This window comes from Gobio gobio (assembly GCF_949357685.1).
Source record: "Gobio gobio genome assembly, chromosome: 24".
Lineage (NCBI taxonomy): Eukaryota > Metazoa > Chordata > Actinopteri > Cypriniformes > Gobionidae > Gobio > Gobio gobio.
This window is the reverse complement of record NC_137120.1, coordinates 39,866,084-39,883,583: the sequence shown is the minus strand read 5'-3', so window position 1 is coordinate 39,883,583 and position 17,500 is coordinate 39,866,084. Positions and strand designations below refer to the sequence as shown.

At 37.9% G+C, this 17,500-nt stretch overlaps 1 protein-coding gene across 1 annotated transcript in view; it reads left to right on the top strand.

The window, feature by feature from the left end:
* mgat5 (alpha-1,6-mannosylglycoprotein 6-beta-N-acetylglucosaminyltransferase) overlaps positions 1-17,500 on the top strand; it is a 143,683-nt gene that overhangs the window by 32,925 nt on the left and 93,258 nt on the right. Inside the window, exon 3 of the mRNA XM_079808219.1 lies at positions 5,180-5,347. Within this exon, the coding sequence (XP_079664345.1) occupies positions 5,180-5,347 (168 nt within the window). The remainder of the gene's footprint in view (positions 1-5,179; positions 5,348-17,500) is intronic.

Here is a 17,500-nt window from a genome sequence, read left to right as displayed (position 1 = left end):
TTACGGGTATGTCCCTCTTTGGCTAATGTACTTTCAAGATGGAGGGGCAACATGGCGACCCGCATTCGAACCCTCACCCGTATGTGTTTACAATGGCATATTATAAACTTACGAGAATACTTTATTACTTGAAAGAAGTAAATATACATTAATGAGCACATGTATTTTTGAAAGAACTAAGTGTTTTTAGCTAAGAATAAACTAAAAAAGTTACACAGTGTAGCTTTAAGCATTAGTAAATAGTAAGTCATCATTTATAAAGCATTGATATACATTAATAGGCAGTTTATGAATACAGCTATAAATGCTTTATTCTTGATTTTAACTGACAACTACTAAATGTTTTATAACTACCTGAATTAATCATGAATTACAGTGGAAATACATGTTAATAAAGCATTTATTAACACACTGAGTAACTATTTCTATGTGTCTAAATAATACTTATAAATGTATATTTAAATAGTTTATTAATCATTTACTTACACTTTCTAAATGATCTGATGAACCTCTGACAACTTCTAAATAACTGCTTTGTAAATAATGTAATACTTCATTTAGAAATGATAAATTGATCATTTATAAAGTATGAATAGACAATTATTAAACACATTATAGATACGCTTATAAATCAAGAATAGAGCATTTATAGCTGTATGTATAAACTGCTTAATGTCTATTAATGCTTTATAAATGATGAATTAACTATTTACTAATGCTTCATAGCGTATAGTTATTATAAAGTGTTACCGAGAATTGTGGCATCCCTAATCGATATATCGTACAGACTCGATATTCCGCCCAGCCCTACGATTGGCTAAATTTGTCAGTGGGCGGGATCACAAATTCCGACACGGCCCTCACATTTCAAAGCAGAATAAATGTTATTATATATACCTAAATCTCTGCAAACATATGGTCATTTTGTGCAAAAATGCGGATTATGCGGATGCGACCGGCCCTGAGGGATTTAGTCCCGGGAAGTGTTTTATGATTATGATGATGATGTCATCATTGTGGCACTCGGTGACATTGAAATATGGATTATATTCTCTCATCTCCATCTGTCAGAGAAAATCCAAATGGATTTGGACTCTTTTTTTTTTGAGCTAGAGAGAAGTTTCGTAACGTGACATGAAAAGGAATATTTAGCAGGAAATAATGGAATGGGATTTGATTGGGCAAGTTTTCACTAGTCATGAGAAGTGCATTTCTCTCCTGTCCTTCTTCCCTTTTTTGGGTTTTTGAGGTGCGAGTGAGAAGCAAGAACCAGTAGTTCAGTGTCACTGGAAAACAACACTCAAGTTGTAGTCGTGGTATTTTTCTGTCTTGTTCTGCTTTATTGGATGTGGTGTTTGTTTATTAGATTCTTTAAAACCGAATTACTGGATGAGGAATCGATCTGCTGATTGATAATTGTGTTTGTATCGCCCCACGCTCAGCTCGTCCTCTCTGACTCTCTCTGACTCTCTCTGTATTTGAACATAATCATCTTTTCCAGAGCGTTATCGAGATGAACCTCCAGGTTATTGAGTTATTGAGCATAGGGTGGGTCTTAATCCCTCTGTTCTGCAGGAAGCTCGGGTTTCAGCTCAAATCATATTAAAGCCTGTTTGAAAAGCTGACGGTGAATTCTTATTACTTCACCATAATGATTTATATCTATATATCTGTTTGTCTGTCTGTCTATTTTTAAATATTAGTGCTGTGAAATGATTAATCACAATTAATATCTTGTGTGTGTGTGTGTACGTGTGTGTGTGTGTGTGTGTGTGTGTGTGTGTGTGTGTGTGTGTGTGTGTGTGTGTGTGTGTGTGTGTGTGTGTGTGTGTGTGTGTGTGTGTGTGTGTACGTGTGTGTGTGTGTGTGTGTGTGTGTGTGTGTGTGTGTGTGTGTGTGTGTACGTGTGTGTGTACGTGTGTGTGTACTAGGGCTGGGCGATATGTGAATTTTTTGGGGGGGATAATCGCCTTCAAAAATATCGCGATATCTGATAATATCGTCTACTCCGCACTGACCTCGCCCACGCGCGCCATTGCTCATGTCCGTGTCAAAATTTTCCAGGCATAAAATGGAGGACAACGGCTTAATATCAAAGAAAAGATGCACACCGGTAATTTGGCAGTATTATGGATTTAAAACCAAAAGCAAATGGAGAACCAGCGGATCCAACAGAGGCTATCTGCAGGCTGTGCAAAAAAAAAGTAAAGGTTAAAGATGCGCAGACCACTAATCTCCGCTGCCATATCCACATACACCATCCAGTGTAGCGGCCTCATTTGAGCCCCGCTCTGCAGCCGCTTCTCAAAGCGGGAAAAATTCTAGTTTAACTCCGATTGCTTCTGCGTTCGCTTGTGGAAAGAAGTACGATAAATCCAGTTTAAAATGGAGACAGTGCACTCTAGCTGTGACCCGTTTTCTGGTTAAAGATATGATGCCTCTTAGTCTTGTGGACCAGGCAGAATTCCGGTCCATGCTTCAAACTTTTGACCGGCAGTATGAAGTACCCAGTCGGAATTATTTCTCAAGAACAGCTATTCCAGAGCTGTATAATACAGAGAAAACTGAGCTTATGACTAACATCAGTAGCGCGGATTACGTCGCTCTTACGCCGGATATGTGGTCGAGCAGCAATACGATGACACCTTACATGTCAATTACTGCTCATTACATAGACAAAAACTGGGTACTACAATCAAACTGCCTCGGAACGATTTATGTGCCTGAGAGCCACACAGCAGATTATTTGGCAGATAGCTCTTGGAGAGTGTAGGGCGTTTTCACACCTGAGAGTCTGCACCAAGGTCCGAACCGAAGTTCATGTTTTGATACATTTTATACATTCGGTTAGTTTTGGTTTGGTTTCACATTGCAATTATTCGAGCGAAGAACTTAACATGACACACTTGCGTCCACTCGTCTTCATCTATGTGGGACATTGATTGGTTTGTAAACGGATGCGTCTTTGACAAGAGTGAATGAACGGACGCATATCGTTGCCACTATTGAACACTGCGCATTGCTGGACTATTTTCGTTACGTTTAAAAGTGGACATTTCAAGCTTTATATAAACATATTTCTCATGTTTGTGAGACAAGTAGCTGCTGAGTTTGGGTTTATTTGAGACACGCTCAAGTTCATGCGCAAAGCATGTGATCGCTCCCGCAATTATTGTCTGCTATAGACTATTTGCTTCTTATTTATTAAATCCAGGCAATTATCTGATTAAACGTTGATTAAAATTAAGATACAATTTATACAAAACGAAATTCACATTAAAGAAGGGCTTTCTAAGCAAAATCATGCAAAATTTTGTGTCTAGAAACCTGCATTAGATTGTTGCGTTAATGTTTTATAAATGCATAGGTTCAATTAAATAACGTGGTGTTTAGATTATATTTTATTTCTGAGAACTAGCCTAATGTATTTTTAAAAAATGAAAACATATTTGTTTTAATTTTGAATGATAATTTAGATTTTTGATGATTTTAATGATTTTTTAAAAAATGCATGGCAACTGCTAAGACAATTAAATAACGTTGTGTTTGGATTATATTTTATTATTAAGGTATCTAATTAAAAAAAATCAATTGTTTTAATTTTGAATGATGATTTAGTTTTTTGAAGATTTTACTGATGATTTTAAAAAATGCATTTATGATTTTCATATGCAACTGTTAAGACATGCTGGGTAAACCACATTTACGGTGTTTTACAGATCACCTGCATAAAGTTATTTTAAGGTGATGTTTGTTTACCCATATTTTGATTTTTTTTAAAAACGTTTTGAATATGTTACTGATAAAAGCTATTTGTCTAAATGATTGAATATCGTTCGCATTGTGTCCTGAATATTTTTTTTTTTCAAAGGTTTCGCTCTCTCGTTTTATTTTTAGCGTTAGTATTTTAAATGTTCCAGGTTAAATGTTCCAGGTTTACATGTTTGATTAATATTTGTATTATTAATAGGCTATTCTATTTATAATTTAATAGCCAATAATATTTTTAGAGCTGTTTAAAACATTTAGTCAAGCCAACCTATGTCTCGTTAATTTGTAACGTGCTTCTCTTTGCGCACAACCACAACCAACATCTTATCCATATACTTCAATGTTTTGCTTTAACACATATAGGCTACTGTAGCTATGCATCAAAAACACTAAAAAGGTAAGTGTATGGTAACTACTAAGCTATTTATAATGTATTTGGCAACGCAATGTCCTGTGAGTTTATCAGTCGTCATTTTTATGATACTGTGAATTATCGTCTGATAACACTGACTGTTATCGACATCGAGATATTTGCGAGACATCGTCGATATGCCATAATATCGTCATATCGCCCAGCCCTAGTGTGTACGTGTGTGTGTACGTGTGTGTGTGTGTGTGTGTGTGTGTGTGTGTGTGTACGTGTGTGTATGTACGTGTGTGTGTGTATTGTGTGTGTATTGTGTGTGTATTGTGTGTGTATTGTGTGTGTATTGTGTGTGTATGTACGTGTGTATGTACGTGTGTATGTATGTATGTATGTATGTACGTGTGTGTGTGTGTGTGTGTGTGTGTGTGTGTGTGTGTGTGTGTGTGTGTGTGTATGTATGTATGTATGTGTGTATGTATATGTATGTATGTGTGTGCGTGTATGTATACGTGTATGTATGTATGTATGTATGTATGTATATATATATGTGTGTGTGTATGTACGTGTGTATGTACGTGTGTATGTGTGTATGTACATGTGTGCGTGTGTGTATGTATGTATGTATGTATGTGTGTATGTATGTGTGTATAGGTACGTGTGTGTGTGTGTGTGTATTTACGTATGTGTGTATGTATGTGTGTTTGTATGTATGCGTGTATGTACGTGTGTATGTGTGTATGTATTTGTGTGGGTATTTACGTATGTGTGTATTATGTATGTGTGTGTGTGTATGTATGTGCGTATGTACTTATGTATGTGTGTACGTATATATATGTGTTTATGTATCTTGTATCTATGTGTATGCGTGTGTGTGTGTGTATGTATGTGTATGTACATTTTTTTATATATTAGTGCTGTCAAATGATTAATCGCGATTAATATTTTATATATGTTTGATATATTTCATTTTAGTAATTAATAGTTTCTGGCTTTATTGTGTTGTTTTATCTAATCATATGTATATCATATTGTTTTGTGCAGATCTGAAGAAGACTCTAGCGGTTCTTCTGGATAATATAATGCAGAGATTATCAAAGCTGGAGTCTAAAGTGGACAATATCATGTACAACGGCACAAGTACCAACCTGACCAATGGAACGGTCACCCCTGGACCGAACCCGGTCAACCCAGAGAAAGTCAACGTGGCAGGTACAGATGCTCTTTCCATCACTCTTTCACTGATATACTTCCTGTTGAGCATTTTCAGCACTTCTGTTTCTCCTTGACTTCCCAAAGTCAGCTTCCCTCAAACACGGCACTCTTTACACACTCTTGTATGCATCACACACACACACACACACACACACACACACACATGGGTTTCTTTCACAGTTCCTGCCCTCTTTATTGGATTCCATTGATTTTCCTTCAGCTCCAAGATGATTAACGACCATGTCAGAAAACAAACTGTGTAGTTTCACCATCAAGTGTTTGCTAGAAAGAAGGGCTTGGTCATGTTATAGCTTTGCATTGAAAGACAATGGGATATTCATCAGCAAATAAAGTTGGATGGGGCTTCATTTTGTCCATTTTTATTTGATTTGTTCATTAAAAGTAGTATTTTTCTCTTAGGATCATATGTGTATCTCTATGCTTAGGTGGTTTACAGTTACACTAGTTAGTTTTTTCCACATCTGTGTTTATTAATCCGCTGATGTAGTGTTGTTTCAGGTTGTATTGACAGAGCTCAGAGTTAATGTAGCTTGAAGTTGTCACTAAAGCGAAGTTTGATTTGGCAGCATTGAAGTTTGATTATAATCTGTGTGTGTGTGTGTGTGTGTGTGTGTGTGTGTGTTCAGTAGGCACAATGCCATCTGGGAGACCGTCATTGACCAGATGACTGATATAAATGTAATGCTGTGGTTATTTGGACATCTGCCATGGTAAAACGATGGTATTCTATATCATTTGGTACCATGGAATATACCAAAGTACAATAGCGTTACCATCTATTGCACAGTGTACTGGTAACATCAGGGTATTTCACACAGTAATACCATGTTTTGAACATGGAAATGAGCCATGTTGTTTTTGCAGATTGGTTTCACTACATGTGCAATAGTTGAACTATGGTTGCTAGTGTAAAAAGATGGTTAATTTTTATAAATAGCACAATAATACCATGTTTTTCTGACATGCGCCACAATAATACCATGTTTTTCTGACATGCGCCACAATAATACCATGTTTTTCTGACATGCGCCACAATAATACCATGTTTTTCTGACATGCGCCACAATAATACCATGTTTTTCTGACATGCGCCACAATAATACCATGTTTTTCTGACATGCGCCACAATAATACCATGTTTTTCTGACATGCGCCACAATAATACCATGTTTTTCTAACATGCGCCACAATAATCCCATGTTTTTCTGACATGCGCCACAATAATACCATGTTTTTCTAACATGCGCCACAATAATCCCATGTTTTTCTGACATGCGCCACAATAATACCATGTTTTTCTGACATGCGCCACAATAATCCCATGTTTTTCTAACATGCGCCACACTAATACCATGTTTTTCTGACATGCGCCACAATAATACCATGTTTTTCTAACATGCGCCACACTAATACCATGTTTTTCTAACATGCGCCACAATAATACCATGTTTTTCTAACATGCGCCACACTAATACCATGTTTTTCTGACATGCGGCACAATAATACCATGTTTTTCTAACATGCGCCACAATAATACCATGTTTTTCTAACATGCGCCACAATAATACCATGTTTTTCTAACATGCATCACAATAATACCATGTTTTTCTAACATGCGCCACAATAATACCATGTTTTTCTAACATGCGCCACAATAATACCATGTTTTTCTAACATGCGCCACAATAATACCATGTTTTTCTGACATACGCCACAATAAAACCATGTTTTTCTAACATGCGCCACAATAATACCGTGTTTTTCTGACATGCGCCACAATAATACCATGTTTTTCTGACATGCATCACAATAATACCATAATACCATGTTTTTCTGACATGCATCACAATAATACCATGTTTTTCTGACATGCGCCACAATAATACCATGTTTTTCTAACATGCGCCACAATAATACCATTTTTTTCTGACATGCGCCACAATAATACCATGTTTTTCTAACATGCGCCACAATAATACCATTTTTTTCTAACATGCGCCACAATAATACCATTTTTTTCTGACATGCGCCACAATAATACCATGTTTTTCTAACATGCGCCACAATAATACCATTTTTTTCTGACATGCGCCACAATAATACCATGTTTTTCTAACATGCGCCACAATAATACCATGTTTTTCTAACATGCATCACAATAATACCATGTTTTTCTAACATGCATCACAATAATACCATGTTTTTCTGACATGCGCCACAATAATACCATGTTTTTCTAACATGCGCCACAATAATACCATGTTTTTCTAACATGCATCACAATAATACCATGTTTTTCTAACATGCATCACAATAATACCATGTTTTTCTAACATGCGCCACAATAATACCATGTTTTTCTAACATGCGCCACAATAATCCCATGTTTTTCTGACATGCGCCACAATAATACCATGTTTTTCTGACATGCGCCACAATAATACCATGTTTTTCTAACATGCGCCACACTAATACCATGTTTTTCTGACATGCGCCACAATAATACCATGTTTTTCTAACATGCGCCACAATAATACCATGTTTTTCTAACATGCGCCACAATAATACCATGTTTTTCTAACATGCGCCACACTAATACCATGTTTTTCTGACATGCGGCACAATAATACCATGTTTTTCTAACATGCGCCACAATAATACCATGTTTTTCTAACATGCGCCACAATAATACCATGTTTTTCTAACATGCATCACAATAATACCATGTTTTTCTAACATGCGCCACAATAATACCATGTTTTTCTAACATGCGCCACAATAATACCATGTTTTTCTAACATGCGCCACAATAATACCATGTTTTTCTGACATACGCCACAATAAAACCATGTTTTTCTAACATGCGCCACAATAATACCGTGTTTTTCTGACATGCGCCACAATAATACCATGTTTTTCTGACATGCATCACAATAATACCATAATACCATGTTTTTCTGACATGCATCACAATAATACCATGTTTTTCTGACATGCGCCACAATAATACCATGTTTTTCTAACATGCGCCACAATAATACCATTTTTTTCTGACATGCGCCACAATAATACCATGTTTTTCTAACATGCGCCACAATAATACCATTTTTTTCTAACATGCGCCACAATAATACCATTTTTTTCTGACATGCGCCACAATAATACCATGTTTTTCTAACATGCGCCACAATAATACCATTTTTTTCTGACATGCGCCACAATAATACCATGTTTTTCTAACATGCGCCACAATAATACCATGTTTTTCTAACATGCATCACAATAATACCATGTTTTTCTAACATGCATCACAATAATACCATGTTTTTCTGACATGCGCCACAATAATACCATGTTTTTCTAACATGCGCCACAATATTACCATGTTTTTCTAACATGCGCCACAATAATACCATGTTTTTCTAACATGCGCCACACTAATACCATGTTTTTCTGACATGCGCCACAATAATACCATGTTTTTCTAACATGCGCCACAATAATACCATGTTTTTCTGACATACGGCACAATAATACCATGTTTTTCTGACATGCGCCACAATATTACCATGTTTTTCTAACATGCGCCACAATAATACCATGTTTTTCTAACATGCGCCACAATAATACCATGTTTTTCTGACATGCGCCACAATAATACCATGTTTTTCTAACATGCGCCACAATAATACCATGTTTTTCTGACATACGGCACAATAAAACCATGTTTTTCTAACATGCGCCACAATAATACCGTGTTTTTCTAACATGCGCCACAATAATACCATGTTTTTCTAACATGCGCCACAATAATACCATGTTTTTCTGACATGCATCACAATAATACAATAATACCATGTTTTTCTGACATGCATCACAATAATACAATAATACCATATTTTTCTGACATGCATCACAATAATACAATAATACCATGTTTTTCTAACATGCGCCACAATAATACCATGTTTTTCTAACATGCGCCACAGTAATACTATGTTTTTTGGATGGAAATACAATGTTTCTGGACATTTACCACAATAATTCCATGATTTGCATAATATATCGACCACCATATCGGTATCGACCGATATATGTTCAGTTATAATGTTATCGTTATTAAATGCAGCAGCGCAATGATATTACAATGAATTAGATGCTTTGTTTCCAGGCAAGACTTAGAGAAACTCGTTCATGCTTTTATCACCAGCAGGGTGGACTATTGTAATGGTCTTCTCACTGGCCTTCCCAAAAAGACCATTAGAAAGCTGCAGCTCATACAGAACGCTGAGCAGAACCAGAGCATATGACCATATCACACCAGTCCTCGGGTCTTTACACTGGCTTCCAGTTACATTTAGGATCGATTTTAAAGTGCTATTACTTGTATATAAATCACTCCATGACCTAGGACCTAAATACATTGCAGATATGCTGATAAAGTACAAACCCAACAGATCACTCAGATCATCAGGATCAAGTCCGTTAGAAATACCAAGGGTTCACTCAAAGCAAGGAGAGTCTGCTTTTAGCTATTATGCCAGCCGTAGCTGGAACCAGCTTCCTGAATTTACTGAATGAGGTCTGTGCTTTGTCCGAACTGCTTGCACTTGAATTATGTGTTTCAATTTAACCCAGTTTTTAAGTTTTAATTATACTTTTTATTTATTTATTTTGTTAAGGCTGACTGGGTGGAAGAGGTTGAGAGACGGGGGAGCGATAAATCGAAATCCCTCCGGCGCGAGGACGATCCGCTTAGATCTGCTCTGACGGATAGATCTGTAGAGCCTTGGTGGTAAGAGTAAGGACCGTGTAAATCCGCTCTGACGGTCAAACAAAGTAGAGATAGCCCTGGTGTTCCGGTCCAGGAAGATTTATCTGTAAGGGTAATGTTTACATGCACAGTTACCTGACAAATATTTTTTGAGTACTCCCTCTGGTGCGAGGAAGACCCGTTTAGATCCGCTCTGACGGGTAAAACATCTAGAGAACGCCCTCAAGTTAGGCCAGGAAGATTTGTCTGTAAGGGTAATGTTTAAATGCACAGTTACCTGACAAATATTTTTAAAGTAAACCTGACTCTCCATTTTCTTCCACCCCAGATAGGGGATTTCATCTTTATTTTTTCTTTTCTTTTAATTCCTATTATAACTGTTATACTATATATATTTTTATTTTATTCACTTATGAATATTTTAACTTCATTTCTGTGCAAAGCACTTTGAATTGCCACTGTGTATGAAATGTACTATACAAATAAACTTGCCTTGCCTTACACAGCGACAGAAAATAGTCCCAGCGCTCCCTGTGCAAGTAGGTTTATGTTGACGGTGTCATGAGAAATCCTGTCCTCCTGTGAAATAGTGTCCGCTTAGCGATTCTATTGGCTGAAATAACTTTTAATGGGTAATCACTCTAAAAAAAAAAGTCTCGTAATCATAAGGGAACCTTTTTTAGTGCTATATAGCACCAATTTTGGTGCTTCAGTGGTTCTTCAGAGGTGCTATATAGCACCTTAGTCAAAGAACCGGTGAAGAACCTCTGAAGAACCGGTGAAGAACCGCTGAAGAACAGCTGAAGAACCGCTGAAGAACCGCTGAAGAACCGCTGAAGAACCAAAAATGGTGCTATATAGCACTAAAAAAGGTTCCCCTATGGTTACGAGCCAAGAACTATTTTTGGTGCCATATAGAACCTTTTTTTTTTTTTAGAGTGATCTGTTCAGAGCCTGATTAAAATTCTTACAAAATCACGTTTTGATTTGTCGTTTAAATTGTGTTAAAAAACTAGGGCTGTCAAAAGATTAATCGCGATTAATCGCATCCAAAATAAAAGTTTGTGTTTACATAATATATGTGTGTGTACTCTGTTAATTATTATTTATATATAAATACACACACATTCATGTATATATTTAAGAAAAAAATATTATTTTTATTTATAAAACATTTATATTTATATATATTATAGATTATATAAATGTATATACATGCAAATATTTCTTAAATATATACATGAATGTGTGTGTATTTATATGTAAATAATAATTAACAGAGTACATATATTATGTAAACACAAACTTTTATTTTGGATGCGATTAATCGCGATTAATCTTTTGACAGCCCTACAAAAAACATATGTTTCATTTACTAGTATATAACCGAAGATATAAGTTGTGAAATGTTTTCTGTTAAGTTTATCTGTACTGTATATATTTCTCCAATAAAAAAATAAAATAAAAAATTGTATTGTTTTTTTTTAATCTCAAAATGACCGTGGTCCCCCTGAGTTGAGGGATTTATGTATTTTGTGTCTGGAAAAAACTCATTTTGCGTCATCGGTGGCTTTTTTGGCCCGGGGCTAGAGACTACAGCCAGTAGTAGAGCTAGTTCTGCAGATTTTCAACCCGCCAAAATGTTAATGTTCTCTAACTGAACTATGATTTAATTACTATAAAAATGAACACGACGGTGGGGTGGTGCAAGTGATGTAACCGGTAGGCGTGGCTTGGGAGTGGCCTCAGCGAAGCAAGTGCATTCTGGGAGTTGTTGTCTTTCATCCACATGGCTTTTCTCGATCTAGAAGGCACCAACGTCTAAAATAATTTCACATTTCTACTACATAAATGACCCAATTTAAATACACATTCATCTTTCCAGCGGTGAAGTACCCTTTTAATGGTACTCTCGAAAAAATGCTGGGTTAAAAACAACCCAAGTTGTGTTGAAAATGGACTAACCCAGCAATTGGGTTGTTTTAACCCAGTGAATGGGTCGTTTTAACCCAGCGGTTGGGTTAAATGTTTCCTTAAAACAACCCAATCGCTGGGTTAGTCCATTTTAAACCCAACTTGGGTTGTTTTTAATCCAGCATTTTTTAGAGTGTAAGACTTTTGATTTGTAATCAGGCAAATTTGGATTTTGATCCACCAATATATCGGTTATCGGCTTTCAAATACATAAAGAATTATCGGTTATCGTTTCGACCAACATTTTCATATCGGTGCATCCCATTTTGGACATTTACCATTATATTGCCATGGTTTTTGAATATGTACAATGATAATACAATGTCTTTAGGCATTTACCACAGTATTGCCATGTTTTGTGTGTGTGCATTGCCATGGCTTTGGATATTTACTACAGGAATACTAGTACCATCAATACCACGTTTTCTTGTGCGTGTACATTAAAAGCCTGATTTGGACATGGACATGGTTTTTGGATATGTTAAAGGAACACTCCACTTTTTTTGAAAATAGGCTCATTTTACAAGTCCCCTAGAGTTAAATAGTTGAGTTTTACCGTTTTTGAATCCATTCAGCTGATCTTTGTATCTGGCGGTCGCACTTTTAGCATAGCTTAGCATACATCATTGATTCTGATCAGTCCATTAGCATCTCATTCAAAAAATGACCAAAGACACTTTCAATATTTTTCCTATTTAAAACTTGACTCTTCTACAGTTACATCGTGTGCTAAGACCAACTGAAAATTAAAAGTTGCGATTTTCTACACCTATATGGCTAGGAACTACTTTCTCATTCCTGCGTAATAGTCGCGGATCTTCGCGGCCGTACCATCGCTGCAGCGGCGCAATGATTGGTTGGTATTCTGTGAAACATGGTGGTAGTTACACCTTCGACTTACTATCACAGCCCTTTACAACACACAGAACCATGGCTAATCACAGCTAAATCCACAACACAATTTGTCACCTGCAAGCCTGAAACTTTCTCTGCAACTACACAAACTTAGTGCCGTAAGTTACCTAGCTGGGCTACTTTCAGGCGCTGTAATATCACTGCGCCGCTGCAGCCATGGTACGGCCGCGAAGATCCGCGACTATTACGCAGGAATGAGAAAGTAGTTCCTAGCCATATAGGTGTAGAAAATCACAACTTTTAATTTTCAGTTGCTCTTAGGACACGATGTAACTGTAGAAGAGTCAAGTTTTAAATAGGAAAAAATATTGAAAGTGGTCATTTTTTGAATGAGATGCTAATGGACTGATCAGAATCAATGATGTATGCTAAGCTATGCTAAAAGTGCAGATACAAAGATCAGCTGAATGGATTCAAAAACGGTAAAACTCAACTATTTAACTCTAGGGGACTTGTAAAATGAGCCTATTTTCAAAAATAGTGCAGTGTTCCTTTAAGTAATACTGTGTTTTTGGACAGTTACAGTAGTTGTAGTAAGGTTGTAATACCTCCTGTTTTGGATGAATATGCTTATATTAAAACACAGTGGTTTTAAAATCTAAACACAGTACCACCTCGGCGCTTCTCTGTCAGGGTTGCATGTGTGTGATTTCTCTTGACTTGATGTGTGTGGATGTGATCATCGCCTCTGACTCACTGAGCTTAATATAGGCCAAACCCCTGTTGAGTCATGTGGCGCTTCACAGCGACTGGATATCGCTAATTCTCTGACTGCTTTTTTGTCAGAGCGCTGTGATGACAGCTCTGGTGTTTTTATCTCAAACTGAGCTGAATTGCTTTATAAGGCACATTAAGCAGCAAAGACAGGTTCCAATTACAGCATGTGATGGATAGGGGGTTATTATGGCATTAAGTTATGTAACAATCACTGTCCTTTCAATGCTACCTTGATTTGCGATGATTGCGCAGAACATTAATCATTTAGCTCTTGTCGCCATTATAAACAGCGCTTCATAACTCAAGCATTACATCATACTCGGGGTTAGAGGTCATTCGTAACCATTTTATGTTTTAGCGCATAGTGGTGCTAGCCTGGTCCTAGCAGACTCTCGTACATGTCATTTCTTGGGTCTTTGGGTGGTTGCTAGGGTCTTCTGTTCTGAGTGATAGCTAGGGTCAATTAGGTGATTGTTGGGGTCATTTGAGTGGTTGCTAGGGTCTTCTGGGTCATTTCTTGGGTCTTTGGGTGGTTGCTAGGGTCTTCTGTTCTGAGTGATAGCTAGGGTCAATTAGGTGGTTTTTGGGGTCATTTGAGTGGTTGCTAGGGTCTTCAGGGTAATTTCTTGGGTTTTTGGGTGGTTGCTAGGATCTTCTGTTCTGAGTGATTGCTAGGGACAATTAGGTGGTTGTTGGGGTCATTTGAGTGGTTGCTAGGGTCATCTGGGTCATTTCTTGGGTCTTTGGCTGGTTGCTAGGGCCATCTGGATCATTTCTTGGGTCTTTGAGTGGTTGTTAGGGTCTTCTGGGTCATTTCTTGGGTTTTTGGGTGGTTGCTAGGGTCTTCCGTTCTGAGTGATTGCTAGGGACAATTAGGTGGTTGTTGGGGTCATTTGAGTGGTTGCTAGGGCCATCTGGGTCATTTCTTGGGTCTTTGGGTGGTTGCTAGGGTCTTCTGTTCTGAGTGATTGCTAGGGTCAATTAGGTGATTGTTGGGGTCATTTGAGTGGTTGCTAGGGTCTTCAGGGTAATTTCTTGGGTTTTTGGGTGGTTGCTAGGGTCTTTTGTTCTGAGTGATTGCTAGGGTCAATTAGGTGATTGTTGGGGTCATTTGAGTGGTTGCTAGGGTCTTCAGGGTAATTTCTTGGGTTTTTGGGTGGTTGCTAGGATCTTCTGTTCTGAGTGATTGCTAGGGACAATTAGGTGGTTTTTGGGGTCATTTGAGTGGTTGCTAGGGTCATCTGGGTCATTTCTTGGGTCTTTGGGTGGTTGTTAGGGTCTTCTGGGTCATTTCTTGCCTCTTTGGGTGGTTACCAGGGTCAATTAGGTGGTTGTTGGGGTCATTTGAAGGGTTGCTTGGGTCAATTAGGTGGTTGTTGGGGTCATTTGAAGGGTTGCTTGGGTCAATTAGGTGGTTGTTGGGGTCATTTGAGTGGTTGCTAGGGTCATATGGGTCATTTCTTGGGTCTTTGGGTGGTTGCTAGGGTTTTCTGTTCTGAGTGATTGCTAGAGTCAATTAGGTGGTTGTTGGGGTCATTTGAGTGGTTGCTAGGGCCATCTGGGTCATTTCTTGGGTCTTTGGGTGGTTGCTAGGGTCTTCTGTTCTGAGTGATTGCTAGGGTCAATTAGGTGGTTGTTGGGGTCATTTGAAGGGTTGCTTGGGTCAATTAGGTGTTTGTTGGGGTCATTTGAGTGGTTGCTAGGGTCATCTGGGTCATTTCTTGGGTCTTTGGGTGGTTGCTAGGGTCTTATGGGTCATTTCTTGGGTCTTTGGGTGGTTGCTAGGGTCAATTAGGTGGTTGTTGGGGTCATTTGAGTGGTTGCTAGGGCATCTGGGTCATTTATTGGGTCTTTGGGTGGTTGCTAGGGTCTTCTTTTCTGAGTGATTGCTAGGGTCAATAGGTTGTTGTTGGGGTCATTTGAGTGGTTGCTAGGGCCATCTGGGTCATTACTTGGGTCTTTGGGTGGTTGCTAGGGTCTTCTGGGTCATTACTTGTGTCTTTGGGTGGTTGCTAGGGTCAATTAGGTGGTTGTTGGGGTCATTTGAGGGGTTGCTTGGGTCAATTAGGTGGTTTTTAGCCACTCTCCATTGACAAGCATTAACTTCCTTGAAGGCGGGTGCTCAGTTGAAGTTTAAAACTATTGGATCTGCCATAACCAATTGCTAACGTTTGGTGGTGACGTATGTCATGCGCTGTTCGCCTTGTTTTCTCACATGGAAATCCGTAAAAATATATTGTTTTCAGCCACTCCCTCTGTTCGCTGATTGGACCGGTAAAAATTTGTTCGGAGAAAACGTAAGAATATACCGCAGTCCCAGATGGAGAACTGAAGGAAAACGAAAATTGAGCGGAAGTACGTAGAAGGGTGGAGTCGGGCTATAGCGGTGCAGGGATGACGTCAAAGTTATATTTTTTTATATATATATTTTTTTTATATTTATATTTTTGGCCCGGGTCGAATACGAATTTTTAGACGTCTACACCTGAGCAAAACCAGGAAAATCCGCTTCCCAACATGTGAAAACCACATAGATTAGAAGATGCTAGTTTTCCAAAGTGTTGAAATGTCGTTTTAGGTCGCAGTTTTCTTAACAGACACAATCTTTTACGTCTGCAGGACACGGTCAACCTGTCGCAGATGTTTTTGAGAGCTCAAACCAACATTTTCAGATGCAAGCCATAGTTCAGGATGACAGCAGCTTGAATCTTCACATGTGGTCCCAATCTCTCTAGAGCGCTATTATTCTCCGACGAATGACAGAGTGGGTCTGGCAGCGAGTGAAGAAAAGAAAGAAAAGTCACGCTTCTCAAAGCTATCAAACGACTCTTTATAGTCCATCAACATGATGACAAACCTTAGCAATAACGTCTGAGAGGCCGGCACAAAGACTCGTTGTGGTCGTGGTGTTGGAACTGTACGTGTGAACTCTTGCACCCACACCAGAGAACATTCGCCTTCTGCTCATTCTTGCGGAGTTTCTCTCAATGGGTGCATTTAATGTTTGAAGAAAAAGAGTTTTTTGTTTGTAGGTCACCTGCTGTTAATCTCAAGTGCTATGATTCCCAGTTTTAAACCTTTGTTGCGTTGTTTGACTTTTTTTTTCTCTCAGTTGACAACCAACGTACTAGGCCTGCGTTCTATTTCGTTTTAGCATCAATATTGCGATATGTGCATCAGTGATCGTCACATTACAGGATGTCGAGTATAGGGATTAGGGCTGCCACTAACTGCTATTTTTATATCGATTAATCTATCGACTAATTTATCAGTTAATCGATAAATCTATCGACGGATTAATCGATTAATATATCGATGATTTATCGATTAATCGGTTAGTCTATTGGCTAATTTAGCGATTAATTAGGTAATCTATTGACTAATTTAACGATTAATCGGTTAATCTATTGGTTAATTTAACGATTAATTAGGTAATCTATTGACTAATTTGACGATTAATCGGTTAATCTATTGACTAATTTACCGATTAATCGGTTGGTCTATTGGCTAATTTAACGATTAATTAGGTAAGCTATTAACTAATTTACCGATTAATCGGTTAATCTATTGACCAATTTACCGATTAATCGGTTGGTATATCGACTGATTTGTTGGTTAATCGATTAATCTATAGTTGCAATTGTCGATTCATCGGTTAATCTACCACGAGTTTACAAATTAATCGGTTGGTCTATCGACTAATCTATCTATTAATCGGTTGATCTATCGACTAATTTAACGATTAATCG